The 21,686-nt window shown below is 43.6% G+C and overlaps 1 protein-coding gene across 29 annotated transcripts in view; it reads left to right on the forward strand.

The window, feature by feature from the left end:
• Positions 1-21,686, forward strand: part of LOC123758034 (uncharacterized) — a 247,631-nt gene that overhangs the window by 34,326 nt on the left and 191,619 nt on the right. For all 29 annotated transcript variants that reach the window (XR_011231032.1, XM_069338989.1, XM_069338977.1 and 26 more), the window contains 2 exons: positions 9,841-9,904; positions 19,526-19,598. Coding sequence is in view for 28 of the 29 variants with exons in the window: in XM_069338989.1 (XP_069195090.1) it covers positions 9,871-9,904; positions 19,526-19,598 (107 nt within the window). In the remaining variant the exon portion in view is untranslated. The remainder of the gene's footprint in view (positions 1-9,840; positions 9,905-19,525; positions 19,599-21,686) is intronic.

Genomic DNA, 21,686 nt, shown 5'->3' on the forward strand with positions numbered 1-21,686 from the left:
CAGGTCTATTCTATAAATTCATAAACAACAAATTGCAGGTAAAGGATAATATTCAGAGGTTGAAAATGGGAAATAGATTCACGGAAGATGAAAAGGAAATGTGTGAAACACTAAACGAAAAGTTCCAAAGTGTGTTTGTACAAAATGAAATCTTTAGGGAACCAGATACAATAAGAATTCCAGAGAACAACATAGAACACATAGAGGTGTCTAGAGACGAAGTGGAAAAAATGCTCAAGGAGCTCGGTAAGAACAAAGCAGTTGGCCCAGATGGCGTTTCACCATGGGTTCTGAGAGAATGTGCATCTGAGCTCAGCATTCCACTTCACCTGATCTTTCAGGCATCCCTGTGTACAGGAATCGTAGCAGACGGGTGGAAACAGGCTAACATAGTTCCAATCTACAAAAGTGGCAGCAGGGAAGACCCCCTCAATTATAGACCTGTATCATTGACAAGTGTAATAGTGAAAGTATTGGAAAAACTAATCAAAACTAAATGGGTAGAACACCTAGAGAGAAATGATATAATATCAGACAGACAGTATGGTTTTCGATCTGGAAGATCCTGTGTATCGAATTTACTCAGTTTCTATGATCGAGCCACAGAGATATTACAGGAAAGAGATGGTTGGGTTGACTGCATCTATCTGGACCTAAAAAAGGCTTTTGACAGAGTTCCACATAAGAGGTTGTTCTGGAAACTGGAAAATATTGGAGGGGTGACAGGTAAGCTTCTATCATGGATGAAAAATTTTCTGACTGATAGAAAAATGAGGGCAGTAATCAGAGGCAATGTATCGGAATGGAGAAATGTCACAAGTGGAGTACCACAGGGTTCAGTTCTTGCACCAGTGATGTTTATTGTGTACATAAATGATCTACCAGTTGGTATACAGAATTATATGAACATGTTTGCTGATGATGCTAAGATAATAGGAAGGATAAGAAATTTAGATGACTGTCATGCCCTTCAAGAAGACCTGGACAAAATAAGTATATGGAGCACCACTTGGCAAATGGAATTTAATGTTAATAAATGTCATGTTATGGAATGTGGAATAGGAGAACATAGACCCCACACAACCTATATATTATGTGAGAAATCTTTAAAGAATTCTGATAAAGAAAGAGATCTAGGAGTGGTTCTAGATAGAAAACTATCACCTGTGGACCACATAAAGAATATTGTGCAAGGAGCCTATGCTATGCTTTCTAACTTCAGAATTGCATTTAAATACATGGATGGCGATATACTAAAGAAATTGTTCATGACTTTTGTTAGGCCAAAGCTAGAATATGCAGCTGTTGTGTGGTGCCCATATCTTAAGAAGCACATCAACAAACTGGAAAAGGTGCAAAGACATGCTACTAAGTGGCTCCCAGAACTGAAGGGCAAGAGCTACGAGGAGAGGTTAGAAGCATTAAATATGCCAAAACTAGAAGACAGAAGAAAAAGAGGTGATATGATCACTACATACAAAATAGTAACAGGAATTGATAAAATCGACAGGGAAGACTTCCGAGACCTGGAATTTCAAGAACAAGAGGTCATAGATTTAAACTAGCTAAACACAGATGCCGAAGAAATATAAGAAAATTCACCTTCGCAAATAGAGTGGTAGACGGTTGGAACAAGTTAAGTGAGAAGGTGGTGGAGGCCAAGACCGTCAGTAGTTTCAAAGCGTTATATGACAAAGAGTGCTGGGAAGACGGGACACCACGAGCGTAGCTCTCATCCTGTAACTACACTTAGGTAATTACTTAGGTAATTACACACCTCGCTCCTCCCTCACACACCTCGCTCCTCCCTCACACACCTCACTCCTCCCTTACACACCTCGCTCCTCCCTCACACACCTCGCTCCTCCCTCACACACCTCGCTCCTCCCTCACACACCTCGCTCCTCCCTCACACATCTCACTCCTCCCTCACACACCTCGCTCCTCCCTCACACACCTCGCTCCTCCCTCACACACCTCACTCCTCCCTTACACACCTCGCTCCTCCCTCACACACCTCGCTCCTCCCTCACACACCTCGCTCCTCCCTCACACACCTCACTCCTCCCTTACACACCTCGCTCCTCCCTCACACACCTCACTCCTCCCTCACACACCTCGCTCCTCCCTCACACACATCACTCCTCACTCACACACTTGAGTACCCAAAGAAGTCATACAGACTTTTAAACTTTTTTTAGTGTCAGAGTAATTAACAAATGGAATGCACTAGGCATGTGGTGGAGGTAGACTCCATACACAGTTTCAAATGTAGATAAGATAGAGCTCAATAAGCTCAGGATTGTAAACCAGTTGATTGATGGTTGAGAGGTGGGACCAAAGAGCCATAGCTCAACCCCCACAAGCACATTTAGGTGAATACACACCTCACTCATCTCTCACTTTACTCATCTCATACACCTCACTAGTCCATCATTCCTCCCTCACTGGAAATTTTTGCAGTGATCTTTTAAGCAAATTTTCAGATCCACTGATATTTAATCTATTTCACATTCAAAATCCATCAGAATTCTTTTCTTGACACCACAGACCTAGTTGATACTGTATTTTGCTTGGGGCCACATGATGTTGGCAAGCGAGCCATAAGTTGCCAACTCCTGCATTAAATGTTAGTTAAAAGATAGTATTTTAAAAATGTCAGCTATGAGCTGTCATGTTTATTAGTGTAGTCGATGAACAATATTCCTTTACCCCGGGTTTCTTGGAAAGTGCAAAATGGCAACGTCACTTTTGTTGTTATCGTATTGGGTTAGATTATGAATGATAGGCGCTTTGTAATGAGGCTCATTGGCCGAAACACCACATACACTGATTTATATAATTTACACTGCTATCTAAAGGAAAATAGTGTAGAACAATGAATAAAAATTAATATACGTAAATTAGTGAAAAAGTGAGATGGCTCTACTCTTGTACTTCAGAGTTTATTAACCTTTTATATAAACTCTATAACGTTTGATAATTTTATGTAATGGCATTTAGCTGTTGAGGCAAATGACGTGACGTCACACACAAAACATTTTTCCGAGTTAAAAGTGGTTTGCAAATATTTACAGTTCTAAAAATAATTGATATACTCTATACGAATAATGGTATCAAGACCTAATAACATCCCAATATTCAATGCGTAATAGTGTGTATATTATGAGGGAGAGAGGTAGAGAGACACTTTGAAAATATGACAAATGTTTGATTATATTATTTGTGTAATTCAATGCCATTTGAAGATTATTGAATGCTCAACTTACACTGTTGTATGATAAATGTTAAATGAAAAAGTTATTTGCTTTGTAAAAGGTTTACAACATTTAATGGGCAAACAATACATATTCTGTCATTGGTTGTTTCACCAATAACATAGAAGAAAATGCTTTGACTTTTGGGTGAAAGTTATACCTGATTTACCTGAGGGCTCTAACTGACACTCTAGTGGCCTCAATGAGGACTGGAAGCTGGCAACTTGTCAAAGGTGACCTAATGATTTTTGTAAGATGGACCTTACAATTCGGCAATGTTTTGACATTTTTGGGTAAGGTGATTGATACTCGCACTGGGCTAAATTTGTTAATTAATTAATTAACCCTCAAACTTCTAAGGGCATTTTGGACTGCAACTGCCAGGTGAATTTTTTTTTTGTCTTATAAAAGTGTTCTTTTGATTTTTATTTAAGTGTTTCCCTGATCACGGGAAAAATTAAAAAAAAATAGTAGGTGGCATATTTTGCCCGCAATAGGGCAGGGAAGTCTGGCAAAAAAAAGAGGTGTTGACAGAACAGGCGCCAGACGAGGTCTGCTCCGCCCCAGCTGTCAGGCGAGAATTGCCACAAAGATATTATTACCTAATTATTTCAATGCCTCTGAAATTTTTCCATTTTTTCAGTAATATCATTCAATAGTGTGTATTGTGATCTATTTATATAAAAAATAAAATGTGAGAACCATCGCTGTACTCAAAATACGGTGTGTATATTATTGATTCAATTACTGTATTATGTTCATAAAACAATAAACAAATAATTTTGCATTTATTACACTATACGCACAGGTTATATATAAGTATCTGCATGTTTTGTTCACCATAACGAACAACTAAGTTGGTATTGTGCATCAAAAAGCGACGAAGAGTGGCCACCACCCATCAGCCAGCCAGCAACTCGCCACCACTCCCTCACCTTCTCACTTGCCAACTTCTCCTCCCTTTGCTTTTATTCACTATACACAGATGTTATATATAAGTATTTACATGTTTTGTTCAACATAACTGCACATCTAAGCTTGTATGGTGAGTTCAGGCAATAATAGACATAGCTACACACTCAGCTGGTGGCTGCTCACTGGTTCAAGGCCAGATGTACTAATATTTCTCCTCCAACAATACTGTTTGTGGTGTTATTACACTATATACACACATTATATATAGGTATCTACATGTTTTATTCACCATAACTACAAATAAGCTGGTATGGTGCCCAAAGATCATAGTGGCCACCAGTACACAACGTGGCATGTCATGCAGATGACGCCATCTTCCTTGCCAAAATGGCTGCTCTCAACACACTTCTTTTGCTGTTATTACATTATATATAAGTATCATAGCAAACCACTAACTTGGTATAGTGAGTCTAGACAGTAAAAGATGGTCACATAGAGTCAGTAGACAACGCTATCTCCCTACCTCCCCACCAAGATTACTCCTCTCACTACAGCGCTAATTATACCAACAATTCTGCTATTATTATAATCCTTGTCATTTTTATCACAGTCAGGGGTCTTCTGTAATACTATCATTGCTAAATAGTAGCATGTACATATATATTTTTAGGTTTTTAGGAGATGCTGTGGTCACAAGCTGAACAGTGGTACTGTGAGCTCATGCTGCGTGTGCCAGTCTTGGTGGCTCACTCAGTACTGAGGCTCTCGCACCCAGGAATGTTGCCTACGATTTTTTTCTAGGTGGCCTTTGTTAACTATCGATCGTGGCTGGACTATAGCTGCACCTATCCCTCGTGGAGCATTTAAAGTCGTGCACTATAGTTTTGGTATACAGAATTATATGAACATGTTTGCTGATGATGCTAAGATAATAGGAAGGATAAGAAATTTAGATGATTGTCATGCCCTTCAAGAAGACCTGGACAAAATAAGTATATGGAGCACCACTTGGCAAATGGAATTTAATGTTAATAAATGTCATGTTATGGAATGTGGAATAGGAGAACATAGACCCCACACAACCTATATATTATGTGAGAAATCTTTAAAGAATTCTGATAAAGAAAGAGATCTAGGAGTGGTTCTAGATAGAAAACTATCACCTGAGGACCACATTAAGAATATTGTGCAAGGAGCCTATGCAATGCTTTCTAACTTCAGAATTGCATTTAAATACATGGATGGCGATATACTAAAGAAGTTGTTCATGACTTTTGTTAGGCCAAAGCTAGAATATGCAGCTGTTGTGTGGTGCCCATATCTTAAGAAGCACATCAACAAACTGGAAAAGGTGCAAAGACATGCTACTAAGTGGCTCCCAGAACTGAAGGGCAAGAGCTACGAGGAGAGGTTAGAAGCATTAAATATGCCAAAACTAGAAGACAGAAGAAAAAGAGGTGATATGATCACTACGTACAAAATAGTAACAGGAATTGATAAAATCGACAGGGAAGACTTCCTGAGACCTGGAACTTCAAGAACAAGAGGCCATAGATTTAAACTAGCTAAACACAGATGCCGAAGAAATATAAGAAAATTCACCTTCGCAAATAGAGTGGTAGACGGTTGGAACAAGTTAAGTGAGAAGGTGGTGGAGGCCAAGACCGTCAGTAGTTTCAAAGCGTTATATGACAAAGAGTGCTGGGAAGACGGGACACCACGAGCGTAGCTCTCATCCTGTAACTACACTTAGGTAATTACACTTAGGTAATTACTAGACCCTCATTCGTCTATATATGTTTCGGACGGTTTTGGAAAAGTTACTCCCATTGTCTATTTATGTACTGTGTGGTTTAACCCCTGCATTGCGCACCTGATTTTGGCAAAAACTTCAAAGTGTAATTGTTAAGGATATATTTTTGTTGTTTTTATAAATGGGTAAGTAAAATTAATGTCAAAATGTTTCCAAACTAAACTATTTTGATTTCAAAATACAGAGAGTAATGAAAACATTAAAAAACATTAAAATATAACCTAATTAGAAAAAAAAACACAACTCTCAAAACGACATTTGTTGGCCGGCACAGTTGAGGGGTTAAAGAGTCTGGGGAGAGTGAAGGGCCCATCTTCTTTTACCCAAACAACGACACTTTCTACTAGAGTCTGACTGTTAAATAACTATTGTAGGAATCTGGCTTCCTTTAAGAAGCACTAGTTTGTCGAATAACATTTCACCACCATGTCCATGTTGAGTATAAGATATTCATAACATGACAATGAATTACATTCATAATATGAATGGACATTTCACATGTCTTTCATATTTGTAATGTCTGTCTCTGTCTATGCCTGTCTATCTATGGCTGTCTGCCCCCCCTCCCCCCCCAACTCTCTCTCTCTCTCTCTCTCTCTCTCTCTCTCTCTCTCTCTCTCTCTCTCTCTCTCTCTCTCTCTCTCTCTCTCTCTCTCTCTCTCTCTCTCTCTCTCTCTCTCTCTCTCTCATTCTCTCTCTCATTCTCTCTCTCATTCTCTCTCTCATTCTCTCTCTCATTCTCTCTCTCATTCTCTCTCTCATTCTCTCTCTCATTCTCTCTCTCATTCTCTCTCTCTCTCTCTCTCTCTCTCTCTCTCTCTCTCTCTCTCTCTCTCTCTCTCTCTCTCTCTCTCTCTCTCTCTCTCTCTCTCATTCTCTCTCTCATTCTCTCTCTCTCTCTCTCATTCTCTCTCTCTCATTCTCTCTCTCTCATTCTCTCTCTCTCTCTCTCATTCTCTCTCTCTCTCTCTCATTCTCTCTCTCTCTCATTCTCTCTCTCTCTCTCTCTCTCTCTCTCTCTCTCTCTCTCTCTCTCTCTCTCTCTCTCTCTCTCTCTCTCTCTCTCTCTCTCTCTCATTCTCTCTCTCATTCTCTCTCTCATTCTCTCTCTCTCTCTCTCATTCTCTCTCTCTCTCTCTCATTCTCTCTCTCATTCTCTCTCTCTCTCTCTCATTCTCTCTCTCTCTCATTCTCTCTCTCTCTCTCATTCTCTCTCTCTCTCATTCTCTCTCTCTCTCTCATTCTCTCTCTCTCTCATTCTCTCTCTCTCTCTCTCTCTCTCTCTCTCTCTCTCTCTCTCTCTCTCTCTCTCTCTCTCTCTCTCTCTCTCTCTCTCTCTCTCTCTCTCTCTCATTCTCTCTCTCTCTCTCTCTCTCTCTCTCATTCTCTCTCTCTCTCTCTCTCTCTCATTCTCTCTCTCTCATTCTCTCTCTCTCATTCTCTCTCTCTCATTCTCTCTCTCTCTCTCTCTCTCTCTCTCTCTCTCTCTCTCTCTCTCTCTCTCTCTCTCTCTCTCTCTCTCTCTCTCATTCTCTCTCTCTCTCTCATTCTCTCTCTCTCTCTCATTCTCTCTCTCTCTCTCATTCTCTCTCTCTCTCTCATTCTCTCTCTCTCTCTCATTCTCTCTCTCTCTCATTCTCTCTCCCTCTCATTCTCTCTCCCTCTCTCATTCTCTCTCTCTCTCTCTCTCTCTCTCTCTCTCTCTCTCTCTCTCTCTCTCTCTCTCTCTCTCTCTCTCTCTCTCTCTCTCTCTCATTCTCTCTCTCTCATTCTCTCTCTCTCATTCTCTCTCTCTCATTCTCTCTCTCTCATTCTCTCTCTCTCATTCTCTCTCTCTCTCTCTCTCTCTCATTCTCTCTCTCTCTCTCTCTCTCTCTCTCTCTCTCTCTCTCTCTCTCTCTCTCTCTCTCTCTCTCTCTCTCTCTCTCTCTCTCTCTCTCTCTCTCTCTCTCTCATTCTCTCTCTCATTCTCTCTCTCTCTCATTCTCTCTCTCTCATTCTCTCTCATTCTCTCTCATTCTCTCTCATTCTCTCTCTCTCTCTCTCTCTCTCTCTCTCTCTCTCTCTCTCTCTCTCTCTCTCTCTCTCTCTCTCTCTCTCTCTCTCTCTCTCTCTCTCTCTCTCTCTCTCTCTCTCTCTCTCTCTCTCTCTCTCTCTCTCTCTCTCTCTCTCTCTCTCTCTCTCTCTCTCTCTCTCTCTCTCTCTCTCAATATATACAGTATAGTATTAAATTGAATATTGGGGGTGTAATTAGGTCTTGTGGATACCATTATTTGTATAAAGTATATAAACTATTTCACTACTTTCAGTGATGTAAATGTTAGCAAATCAATTGTAACATTAAAAATATTTTGTGTGTGGATGTTGACTGAGGTGTGAGGACGATGGAGGGAGTATTGTGTGTGAGATGTCACATCGTTTACCTCAACAGTCAAAGGCTAATACAGTACACAAAATTATCATAGGGTATATAGTTATATAGAAGGTTAATAAACTCTTAAACACTAATGTAGAGCCATCTCCCTGTTGCACTAAGCTACATATATTAATATTTATTCACTGTTCTACACTATTTTCCTTTCAATAACAGTGTGTATTACATAAACTGATGTGTGGTGTTTTGACCAATAAGACTCATTGTTACAAAGCGCCTAATCATTCATAATCTCACCTAATACAACGGCAACAACAAAAGTGACATTGCCATTTTGCACTTTCCAAGAAACTGAGGGGTACAGGAATACTTTTCCTGACTGTACAGTATTGTATTTTAATAAGTTGTAAAATCCAATTCGAAATTGTTCGCAAATCAGTAGGCTTAATCATAGGATCGTGTTCATTAAGATAGTTGGTTATACTTTTCAGTTTCAAAACAGTTCTTGTCTAAGCATAAAATTACTGCCGCTATGAGCCAGCTTGTTTACAGCCTACCTGTTCTGCTAACTTCCCTATGAGAGATGGACAAATGGCATTTGGATGGAGAATGTTGCTGCAAAATTCTTTTCCTGACCTTTATAAAGTTAAGTTTAAGCAAAGTACTCAGTAGAACCAGGGCACTTCAGTGAAAATATATTTTTATTTCCTATTAAAACTGTTCACTTGATTAGCTGTAGCTATATTTCTCCACTGTTTTGTATTCTTGTAGCAAAGGGTTCTTCAAGAATTACATTAATGCCCAATCTCATGGCTACCATATAATCAAACGTTTCAGCAAGCCATTTTGTATCCATCTATATTTTCCATAGCATTTAACATATCTTCTGCACTATCTCCTTCTCCAGTAGAAATTACTGTAGTTATTAACCACTTGGAGCTCCAATTTTTATCAGTTGCCAAATTTCTGTGTATTTTTTCTGTTGTTTGGGGTAGGGATGGAGGTAGGGTGTTGCATGTAGAAATGTTGGTCGTAGACACGACAAAATGTTGACAGCAATGTAGAGAAACACAGAGATAAGTGTAGACTTTATTTGTAGACTTTAGTCTACCTGAAAGATTTTATAGTTATTATTAAGGCAAAATGCTATCTATAAACTACAGTATACTGTATTGTAATCTTGGTGTTGCTCTTCAGTATTGTGGAATGTGTCCGACGATTTCTTTAGCCTCTCCATACATTTTGTATGTTGACTTCACAAATTCTTTTAACAAATTCTGTTATACTGTCTTACTTTTTACATATATCTAATGTAACTACATGTAAAGGCTTGTTTTAGTTTTAGCTACCCAAAACGGTGTGACTTTTAAAGTAAGCTTACAAATCTTTCAGCTGTAAAATGCAGAATTTAAATGAGAATTAATTGAGCTACCAGATATCTTATTATACAGTTGACTGCTCTCTGTTTCATTTTATTTCAGTAATTCTCCTGGAATCTAAGCCAAGAAAGCATGCCGAAGAATCGAGGGATGCATGAAATGGCAGGTTGGTTCTGGTTGTTTTATTTATTTATTATATGTATGTGGTTCACCACTATCAGGCCAACAACAGACCTTTCCTAAATTCACCCCTCAACAGTTCCCTAACTAGTAGGTACCTATTTATTTACTACTAGGAGAGAGATCAAGCAAAAGGAAATATTCCCTGCCATCTCTGTTCTGCCCTAGGAATCGAACCTAGGACATTTGGTTGTAAGTCGAGTATGAAGATCACAATGCTGTTGGACTTCCTGATTCATTATGTATTGTTATGCCACAGCTTTATATTCAATTTCATTCTGCTTTGGGAACATCTCTGTGAGGACCTCTAAGTAGGTTCCCCCTTTGCTAAGAGCTGGTTAAGCTTCCCTGCTTAGGATTAAAAAGAAGCACCAGGCCTCTTGAGACCCACCCTGACCTACTGTAATCCTGGGCTGGAAACTGACTGTCACTATAGTATTTAAGTATTTATGTGAGTCTAAATTTGGTCATTATATTACTATCACTACATTTATTTTCTGGGGGGGAGCTCATATGGCTCCCCAGAGCTATCCAAGCTGATATGTATATCAATAGACTTTGGCATCAGTCAATGTGAATGGAGTTCTAGGCCTACCAGGGACCACGAGCCAGAACCTGGCCCCCTCAGTGAGGCACAAGGACCAATGGCCTATAGAAATGCACATGGAATTTGGAGCATTCTGAGTCTGCAATCGACCGGGCCAGGCACCCAGAAAGGTAAGCGCCTCAAAATAAACTCCTGTTTTGGTTAAAACGACTAAAATAGACAAATGAGTGGACAGAACTCTCCAAATGAAAAAAGAACAAACAAGCATGACGTCACACGAGCCGCACCACACGTCTACGCAGCTCCCCCTCCATGGGAGGGGGGGGGGAAGTGGGAGCCCCAGACCCCCGCACTGGCGATCCACTCTGCAGTTCTTCGGCTGATGTGATTGTGACATGTCCGTGTGGCTCCAGCTCCAGCTCCAGATTCTGTGTGTGTTGTGCTATGCTTTGGGTCCAGTACTGCTCTTACGGTGGCGTGCGAGCTGGTAGTAATATTCACAGGTACTCGGGCTGCATGTGCTTAGGGTCACCTTCACTGAATGCCCTGTAAGTACTGCCCTTGGGGCTTGGGGTTCTCTTCCACAAGTCACCTTGGGTCTACCTCTGTTGGTCTTTTGCTGCTTGCTACTCTGATTGCCTGGTCGGAGTGTGTTGGGGGTTTCCTCCCTTCTTTACCTTGGGGGTATGAGGTAGTTTTTGCACTGGTAGGGGCGCGGGGGTACTGCTCACCTAGTTTTCACCTATAACAGCGGCTGGCTCTGTTCCTCCTGCCTATGTTGTCCTCTTACAGGGGTTTTCTTGTTATTTTTGTTTTCTGCTTGGTGAGGGTCTGCCTTTGTGTCCCTTGTTATGAATCCATGTCAGTTTATGGATTCTCACAGTAATTTCATGCGATGTGAGTTAAATAAAATTATATGTATGTTGGCGCTTGTATTATATTAAGATAGGATGTGGCAACATAATTGGGATCTTGGCTGGCTTGTTGGGGGTGGGGGACAGGAATTGTACCTGTATTCGACCTGTGAAGGGACAGGAAGATTATTGATCAGCTGTTGGGATGCCAGATTTTGCCTCTTTCTAGTAGTAAATCTCTTATTTACATGTTATAAAGGATGTTTATACTTTAGTTAGATTATTTGCATGCATGAAAACATTATATTAGTATGATTGTGTATGTTTGGGAATGATTATCATTATTATTATTATTATTATTATATATAAGTGGAGAGTGTGTATCTGCTTTATGGTAGCCTTGAGGAGTTGCCAGGTGGCGCTTGAGTACAGCCAGAGAGCTCAGTTGCTGGTGAGAGTTCGGTTTGTTAACATTTTAAGTTAAGTAATGGTTTTAATATTTTGTTCATGTTTAGGTTGGATATTCATATCTGTGAGTTTTAAGATATTTGTGACTGAGCCATTTCCTTGTAGTTAATATATATATATATATGTCGTACCTAGTAGCCAGAACTCACTTCTCAGCCTACTATTCAAGGCCCGATTTGCCTAATAAGCCAAGTTTTCATGAATTAATTGTTTTTCGACTACCTAACCTACCTAACCTAACCTAACCTAACTTTTTCGGCTACCTAACCTAACTTAACCTATAAAGATAGGTTAGGTTAGGTTAGGTAGGGTTGGTTAGGTTCGGTCATATATCTACGTTAATTTTAACTCCAATAAAAAAAAATTGACCTCATACATAATGAAATGGGTATCTTTATCATTTCATAAGAAAAAAAATTGAGAAAATATATTAATTCTGGAAAACTTGGCTTATTAGGCAAATCGGGCCTTGAATAGTAGGCTGAGAAGTGAGTTCTGGCTACTAGGTACGACATATATATATTATATATATATATATATATATATATATATATATATATATATATATATATATATATATATATATATATATGTCGTACCTAATAGCCAGAACGCACTTCTCAGCCTACTATGCAAGACCCGATTTGCCTAATAAGCCAAGTTTTCATGAATTAATGTTTTTTCGACTAACTAAACCTACCTAACCTAACCTACCATTTTCGACAACCTAACCCAACCTAACCTATAAAGATAGGATAGGTTAGGTTAGGTAGGGTTCGTTAGGTTCGGTCATATATCTACGTTAATTTTAACTACAATAAAACAAAATTGACGTCATACATAATGAAATGGGTAGCTTTATCATTCCATAAGAAAAAAAATAGAGAAAATATATTAATTCAGGAAAACTTGGCTTATTAGGCAAATTGGGTCTTGCATAGTAGGCTGAGAAGTGCGTTCTGGCTACTAGGTACGACATATATTATATATATATATATATATATATATATATATATATATATATATATATATATATATATATATGCGAACAAGCCTGAATGGTCCCCAGGACAATATGCAACTGAAAACTCACACCCCAGAAGTGACTCGAACCCATACTCCCAGGAGCCACGCAACTGGTATGTACAAGACGCCTTAATCCACTTGACCATCACGACCGGACAAAATGAGGTGATAGCCGAGGCTATTTGAACCACCCCACCGCCGGCACTCGGATAGTAATCTTGGGCATAGCATTTTACCAAATCACCTCATTCTTTGGGGCACACGTGAGGAACACAAATGCGAACAAGCCTGAATGGTCCCCAGGACAATATGCAACTGAAAACTCACACCCCAGAAGTGACTCGAACCCATACTCCCAGGAGCCACGCAACTGGTATGTACAAGACGCCTTAATCCACTTGACCATCACGACCGGACAAAATGAGGTGATAGCCGAGGCTATTTGAACCACCCCACCGCCGGCACTCGGATAGTAATCTTGGGCATAGCATTTTACCAAATCACCTCATTCTTTGGGGCACACGTGAGGAACACAAATGCGAACAAGCCTGAATGGTCCCCAGGACAATATGCAACTGAAAACTCACACCCCAGAAGTGACTCGAACCCATACTCCCAGGAGCCACGCAACTGGTATGTACAAGACGCCTTAATCCACTTGACCATCACGACCGGACAAAATGAGGTGATAGCCGAGGCTATTTGAACCACCCCACCGCCGGCACTCGGATAGTAATCTTGGGCATAGCATTTTACCAAATCACCTCATTCTTTGGGGCACACGTGAGGAACACAAATGCGAACAAGCCTGAATGGTCCCCAGGACAATATGCAACTGAAAACTCACACCCCAGAAGTGACTCGAACCCATACTCCCAGGAGCCACGCAACTGGTATGTACAAGACGCCTTAATCCACTTGACCATCACGACCGGACAAAATGAGGTGATAGCCGAGGCTATTTGAACCACCCCACCGCCGGCACTTGGATAGTAATCTTGGGCATAGCATTTTACCAAATCACCTCATTCTTTGGGGCACACGTGAGGAACACAAATGCGAACAAGCCTGAATGGTCCCCAGGACAATATGCAACTGAAAACTCACACCCCAGAAGTGACTCGAACCCATACTCCCAGGAGCCACGCAACTGGTATGTACAAGACGCCTTAATCCACTTGACCATCACGACCGGACAAAATGAGGTGATAGCCGAGGCTATTTGAACCACCCCACCGCCGGCACTCGGATAGTAATCTTGGGCATAGCATTTTACCAAATCACCTCATTCTTTGGGGCACACGTGAGGAACACAAATGCGAACAAGCCTGAATGGTCCCCAGGACAATATGCAACTGAAAACTCACACCCCAGAAGTGACTCGAACCCATACTCCCAGGAGCCACGCAACTGGTATGTACAAGACGCCTTAATCCACTTGACCATCACGACCGGACAAAATGAGGTGATAGCCGAGGCTATTTGAACCACCCCACCGCCGGCACTCGGATAGTAATCTTGGGCATAGCATTTTACCAAATCACCTCATTCTTTGGGGCACACGTGAGGAACACAAATGCGAACAAGCCTGAATGGTCCCCAGGACAATATGCAACTGAAAACTCACACCCCAGAAGTGACTCGAACCCATACTCCCAGGAGCCACGCAACTGGTATGTACAAGACGCCTTAATCCACTTGACCATCACGACCGGACAAAATGAGGTGATAGCCGAGGCTATTTGAACCACCCCACCGCCGGCACTCGGATAGTAATCTTGGGCATAGCATTTTACCAAATCACCTCATTCTTTGGGGCACACGTGAGGAACACAAATGCGAACAAGCCTCAATGGTCCCCAGGACAAGGTCCCCAGGAATTTGTCCTGGGGACCATTCAGGCTTGTTCGCATTTGTGTTCCTCACGTGTGCCCCAAAGAATGAGGTGATTTGGTAAAATGCTATGCCCAAGATTACTATCCGAGTGCCGGCGGTGGGGTGGTTCAAATAGCCTCGGCTATCACCTCATTTTGTCCGGTCGTGATGGTCAAGTGGATTAAGGCGTCTTGTACATACCAGTTGCGTGGCTCCTGGGAGTATGGGTTCGAGTCACTTCTGGGGTGTGAGTTTTCAGTTGCATCTTGTCCTGGGGACCATTCAGGCTTGTTCGCATTTGTGTTCCTCACGTGTGCCCCAAAGAATGAGGTGATTTGGTAAAATGCTATGCCCAAGATTACTATCCGAGTGCCGGCGGTGGGGTGGTTCAAATAGCCTCGGCTATCACCTCATTTTGTCCGGTCGTGATGGTCAAGTGGATTAAGGCGTCTTGTACATACCAGTTGCGTGGCTCCTGGGAGTATGGGTTCGAGTCACTTCTGGGGTGTGAGTTTTCAGTTGCATATTGTCCTGGGGACCATTCAGGCTTGTTCGCATTTGTGTTCCTCACGTGTGCCCCAAAGAATGAGGTGATTTGGTAAAATGCTATGCCCAAGATTACTATCCGAGTGCCGGCGGTGGGGTGGTTCAAATAGCCTCGGCTATCACCTCATTTTGTCCGGTCGTGATGGTCAAGTGGATTAAGGCGTCTTGTACATACCAGTTGCGTGGCTCCTGGGAGTATGGGTTCGAGTCACTTCTGGGGTGTGAGTTTTCAGTTGCATATTGTCCTGGGGACCATTCAGGCTTGTTCGCATTTGTGTTCCTCACGTGTGCCCCAAAGAATGAGGTGATTTGGTAAAATGCTATGCCCAAGATTACTATCCGAGTGCCGGCGGTGGGGTGGTTCAAATAGCCTCGGCTATCACCTCATTTTGTCCGGTCGTGATGGTCAAGTGGATTAAGGCGTCTTGTACATACCAGTTGCGTGGCTCCTGGGAGTATGGGTTCGAGTCACTTCTGGGGTGTGAGTTTTCAGTTGCATATTGTCCTGGGGACCATTCAGGCTTGTTCGCATTTGTGTTCCTCACGTGTGCCCCAAAGAATGAGGTGATTTGGTAAAATGCTATGCCCAAGATTACTATCCGAGTGCCGGCGGTGGGGTGGGTCAAATAGTCTCGGCTATCACCTCATTTTGTCCGGTCGTGATGGTCAAGTGGATTAAGGCGTCTTGTACATACCAGTTGTGTGGCTCCTGGGAGTATGGGTTCGAGTCACTTCTGGGGTGTGAGTTTTCAGTTATATATATATATATATATATATATATATATATATATATATATATATATATATATATATATATATGTCGTACCTAGTAGCCAGAACGCACTTCTCAGCCTACTATGCAAGACCCGATTTGCCTAATAAGCCAAGTTTTCATGAATTAGTTTTTTCGACTACCTATCCTACCTAACCCAACCTAACCTAACTTTTTCGGCTACCTAACCTAACCCCTGGGTTTTTTGCCCCTCTTTTCGGATTACCACTCTGTCCCAGGTCCGGCTTCTGTTGGAGCCGGGCACTTGGATGGTATCCCTGTACCTCAAGGACGCTTATTGGCATGTCCTGATTGTTCTGGGTTTCAGGGACTGGCTCGGTTTTGTTGTGGGGCGTCAGTTACTGCTTTCGTTGTCTCCCGTTCGGATTGAACCTGGCACCTCACGTGTTCACATGCCTTACCCAGATCGTGGTGGCCAGTCTGCGTCTGTTAGGTGTTGACGTACCTCAATGACTGGCTGGTTTGGGCTCCCAGTCGGTCTGCATGTCTGCTCGCCAGGGGTGTAGTACTTTCCCAGCTAGCCGGGTTCGGGTTCTTGGTGAACTGGCGGAAATCCCATCTGGTTCCCTTCCAGGTTCAGACCTGGCTGGGCCTTGTGTGGGATTCTTGGACCGCTTCCTTGTCTCTTCCTCCGGAGTTTCTCCTCTGGCTGCGGTCCTGCATGTGCTTGTTTCCAGGGGCTTCGGGTCACCCGGCAGTTGCTTGAAGGTCTGTGCGGGAGCCTGAACTTTGCAATGATGGTCTACTCGCCAGGTCGGGTTCGGCTTCGTTGGTTGTTCTGGTTCCTTTGGGGATGTCCCTTCCGCCTCTCACGATCGCTGGGTTCGACCCCCGGGGGCCTTACTTTGGCTTCCTCTCTGGGTTTTTCAGGGTTCAGTGCCTTGGCGAGTACCCGAGCTCTCACACGATGTGTTCACAGATGCATCGTCTCTCAGCTGGGGCTTTGTGACCAGTGCTCACCAGGACAGCCAGGGGCGGTGGGGTCTGACCTTCTGTTTAGCCCACAGCACGGTGCAGGAGTTCACGGCAGTGTGGTTTGCGCTTCAGAGGGTTCAGGTCGCCCTCGGATCGATGATCCCTGGTGGTTCATTGCCTGAACCGAGAGGGTTCGATGCAGTCCTTTGCTCTTTGGGGGAGGTTGCTTTGGGTGACTCGTCTGCTGATGTTTTGTTTGGGGTTTAAAAACAAACCCCAAACTCGGGGTTTGGCTCTCCTGGCGGTTCACGTCCAGGGTGTGTTCAATGTCCTGGCGGAGACTTTGTCTCGGTTCGTTCTCCTGTCCACGGAATGGATGGTCGATGCCAGCATGGTTGAGGCATCTTCTGGTATATGTGGCGCCCTTCCCGACCACGAGGCTGTCGGGATCGACGCCTTTCTGCAGGACTGGTCAAGGTGGAGACTTCTGTATCTTTTTCCCCCAGTTCAGCAGTTGCTCCAGGTCCTGGCTCACTTGGAGACTTATCGGGGGCAAGTTGTCCTCTTGGCCCCGTGGTGGCCGACCCAACCTTGGTTTCAGGCGCTGCTTGTCCCGGACCGTTACGCTCTGGTTTGCTCTTCTCCTCCTCGAGTCTTCGCGTTTGGTATTTTTGACTCGAGTTTATCACCATTTGTATGGTGATCAGGTGGCTTCATTGATGGTATCCCACCTGCGGGCTTCATCTCGGCGGCAGTATGAAGTTTCCTGGCTGTCCTTCCGTTCTTTTTTTTACTCTTCGTCGTTGTACTTCGCTTTCGGTTCGGGTGGTGTTGTCCTTTCTCTCGTGGTTGTTCCAGGACTGTCATCTTATGCCGAATACTGTCGCCTCGTATTGTGCGGCTCTGGCAGAGCCGCTTCAGCTTGCTTTCAGTATAGATGTTACTTCTGCGCCGTTTCGCAAGCTTTCTCGTGCATTGTTTCACCTCTGTCCTGCTCATGCACCATCTGAGCCTTCCTGATCTTTGGACAGAGTACTCTCCTATATCTCTTCTCCTCAGTTTATTGTGGCCCCTTCGGTTCAAGATTGTTTTTCGAAGGCTCTTTTCCTGTTGGCATTGGCTTTTGGGGGTCGGGTCGGGGAGCTTCATGCTCTCCTCTGGTGCAGGGGTTTCTGCTCTTTTGGTCATGGAGATAGGTTTGCTCGACTGCAGCTGTCTCCTTCTTTTCTGGCAAAGAATGAGACTGCTGCTTTCTGGAGGGGTCCTTGGTTTGTTGATGGTTGGTTGGTCAGGCCGGGGATGCATCATGTGTTGTGTCCGGCTGTGGCCCTCTGCTGTTAATTGCATGCCACGGCTTCTGTGTCCGGGGATGCGCTTTGGGTTGATCCGGTTTCCCTTCTCCCCTATTCGCAGGTACCGATCTCTCAGGTCTTCTGCAGGGTTATTAAGTATAGCCAGCCTGCGGTCTATCCCCGTATCCATGATGTTAGTAAGTTCGCTGCTTTTGCTGCCATTTTTGGGAACATGTCCTGTGGGCTGACATTCGGGCACGGGGTTTTTGGCGGTCGAACAGTGTCCTGGCTTCACGCTACCTCGTGAATGTTCCTGGGATTAGTCGGGCCTGTGTCGCTTTGGGTCGGCGGCTGCAGCCTGTCTCGACTTCAAGTTAAGGTGTGGAGCACCGACTGCCTCCCAGGTAAGTCCCTTTCTTTCCTTAGTCTTTGGTGAAGTAGCTCCGGGGAAAGGTAGGGGCTCCCCCCAGAAAACTAGCGTTGAATGTAATGAAACGTCATTTTCTGGGTGAGTCCAGGAGGCTCCCTGGCAACCCTCCCTCCCCCCACTTGGCTATTTTCTTGTATTTTGATATCCAGCCTCGGAACTGAGGTGTGGATCACTGGCGCATGGGTTTGTGGCTCCCCTTCTTCCCTCCCAGGGAGGGGGGAGCTGCGCAGACATGCGGCGCGGCTCATGTGACATCATGTTTGTTTGCTCATTTTCCTTTGGGGGAGTTCTGTCCACTTGTTTCGTTGGTTTTACGAGAATATGGGTTTGTTTTGAGACACTTATCTTTCTGGGTGCCTGTCCCGGTCATTGGCAGACATAAAATGCTCCAAAATCACATGTGCATTTCTATAGACCATTGTTCCTCGTGCCTCTCTGAGGGGGCCAGGTTCTGGACGTGGTCCCCGGTATGCCTAGAACTCCACCCACATCGACTGATGCCAAAAGTTAGGACTATCCCTATCAGCCTGGATAGTTCCATGGAAACCTCCGGGACTCGCCCAGAAAATTGCATTTCATTACATTCAACGCTGTTTTTTTTTTATGGGCCTCCTATTTAGAAATTTATAGAGCATATACAGTACAGTATATGCATTTACTTCAGTAAATGTGAACTAAGGCACCAGATATAACACTACACATTTCACTAAATTAACAAAACAAAAAATTTGTATTGGGGAAAGTTATTTTTCTAAATTATTTAACTAAATTATGCATCCCATGAGTTTTACTCTGTGGTGGTTCTTAATGGATTGGGATATCTTGTGTAGTGGATTCATTTTTTTTTTTTTTGTATTTTAGGGGAAGTGAATAATCAAGAGGAAGTCACCAACAGTATCAAAGAAAATGATGACCTTCAGCTGTCACTGGAGAGGTATGTTTATTTGTTACGCTTATTTGATGTTCACAGGCGTTGTTGCTGTGATGTGTCTTCTGAGGTACACCTACATTGGACTGGGCTTCCAACCTGTTGCTCCTCTGTTGGCAGTGACAAAGAAAGTATGGTGGCAGCAGAAGGTACTCTGCACAATGGAAGAGAGAAGGATTTATCCAGACAAGGGCCCTCATTCAAGTGCAGGGGTAGTCAGGGAGGCAGAAATTGTTGGGAAATTAATCAACTGAACTTGTGAATAAAGTGTATAGAAGAGGTCCAATTGAAAAGGTAAATGATTTACACTGTGTGTAACACATGCTTTCGTTATTTAAATTTTTGTTTATGTTTATATGCATGTATTTTGTTTTGTATTTAAACTTTATATAATGCAACCTTTACCTAGGGCCATATGTTAGCTTTACTTTTCTGTGGGGAGCCCCGTCGGCTCCCTGAAGCTATCCAGACTGATATGTGCTGTTAGTTTGGGGACATCAGTTATGGGAGTTAGTTTGGGGACATCAGTTATGGGAGTTCTGCCTACCGGGCGGGGACCACAACCCACAACCTGCCCTCCTTCAGAGAAGCACAGGGAGCAATGGCAATATGAGCACTCTGCATGTAGAGTACGTCATGTCTGCCTTCGACAGGAAATATACCCCCAGAAAGGTAGGCATAACAATACAAACCTCCAACTGCTGAAAATTGCAATCTACATCCTAACAGCCAAAGAACTACCCCCAAAAGAAAACAAATAAATAAGCAAATAGTCCTCCAACTAGCATGCCCGTTCGTTAGCGACCCTCCCCCTTCCCCTCCCCTAACATGGGGAAGGGAGAGCCTGCTCAGGTGAGCCTTCAACCCTTCAGTTATTGACTGATGTGCACTGGGGGCACACATTACCTCTGGCCTCACTTTCCTGTCTGGAATTTCCCCTGTGTGGCTGTGCCAGCTGTGTGTGAAGGTTGTGGTGGTCAGGTGTTCTTCTGTACGCTGGGCTGCATGCATCTAGGGCTAGCTTCTGTAGATACCCTGTAAGTAGAGTACAACCTTGATTCAACGCACTATATGGGACCAACCCCAGTGTGTTGGAGCGTTGGATTGGTTGCAAGAGGTGACCTTCAAGAAGCATTTGCATCAGTGTCTTTTTTTTTTCTTGTAAACAATAAAAATGCATTATCATATTATATACTGTACCTATATATTACTACTATACTAAAAAATACTGTTACAGTTGTTATTTACCTTATTGTTGAGGTAAGAGGCAGGGAAATAGAAGCAGTGAGGGAGAGAGGGGAGGCATTGAGGGAGGGTGAGGAGGCAGTAACAGATGGTGGGAGGCAGTGATGGATGGAGGCATTGAGGGAGAGAATAATGGATGGAGGCATTGAAGGGGAGAGGCAGGGAGAGATAGAAACAGTGAGGGAGGGAGGAGAGGCAGTGAGGAAGGGAGGGAAGGCATTGAGGGAGGGAGGGAGGGAAGGCATTGAGGGAGGGAGGGGAGGCAGTGAGGGAAGGAGGGGAGGCATTGAGGGAGGGAGGGAGGGGGAGGGAGGGAGGGAAGGAAGACATTGAGGGAGGGAGGGGAGGCAGTGAGGGAGGGAAGGCATTGAGGGAAGGGAGGCAGTGATGGATGGAGGCATTGAGGGAAGGGAGGCAGTGATGGATGGAGGCATTGAGGGAGCGAGATATAGAAACAGTCTGGGAGGGAGGGAAGGGAGGCAGTGATTGAGAGGGAGAGGGAGAGGGATGGAGGGAGGGAAGCTCCGGAGCACTGATCAAGCGATGGTGCCAAACCCTCCCACCCATACTGCATTAAAAATTTTAATCATAGCTGTACAATATTTATGCCAAAATATGTTAATGATTAATATTGCATAGTAATACACAAAAATTAACATGTTTTATTGCTTCCTGTTTATTAATTAAACAAATCTTTTATTTATGAATTCTGAACAGTTGGCATCTGCGAGAGCTGGGGCAGACAGACTGTGTGGGATCTAGGAGGGTGGGGGGAGAGGTCTTGGTGGCTGGGAGGGACAGGCTCCCTTCGACCCCGTTAGTGACTCCTCTATCCTGTTAGTGGCTCCC

Source organism: Procambarus clarkii, chromosome 40 (assembly GCF_040958095.1).
Source record: "Procambarus clarkii isolate CNS0578487 chromosome 40, FALCON_Pclarkii_2.0, whole genome shotgun sequence".
NCBI lineage: Eukaryota > Metazoa > Arthropoda > Malacostraca > Decapoda > Cambaridae > Procambarus > Procambarus clarkii.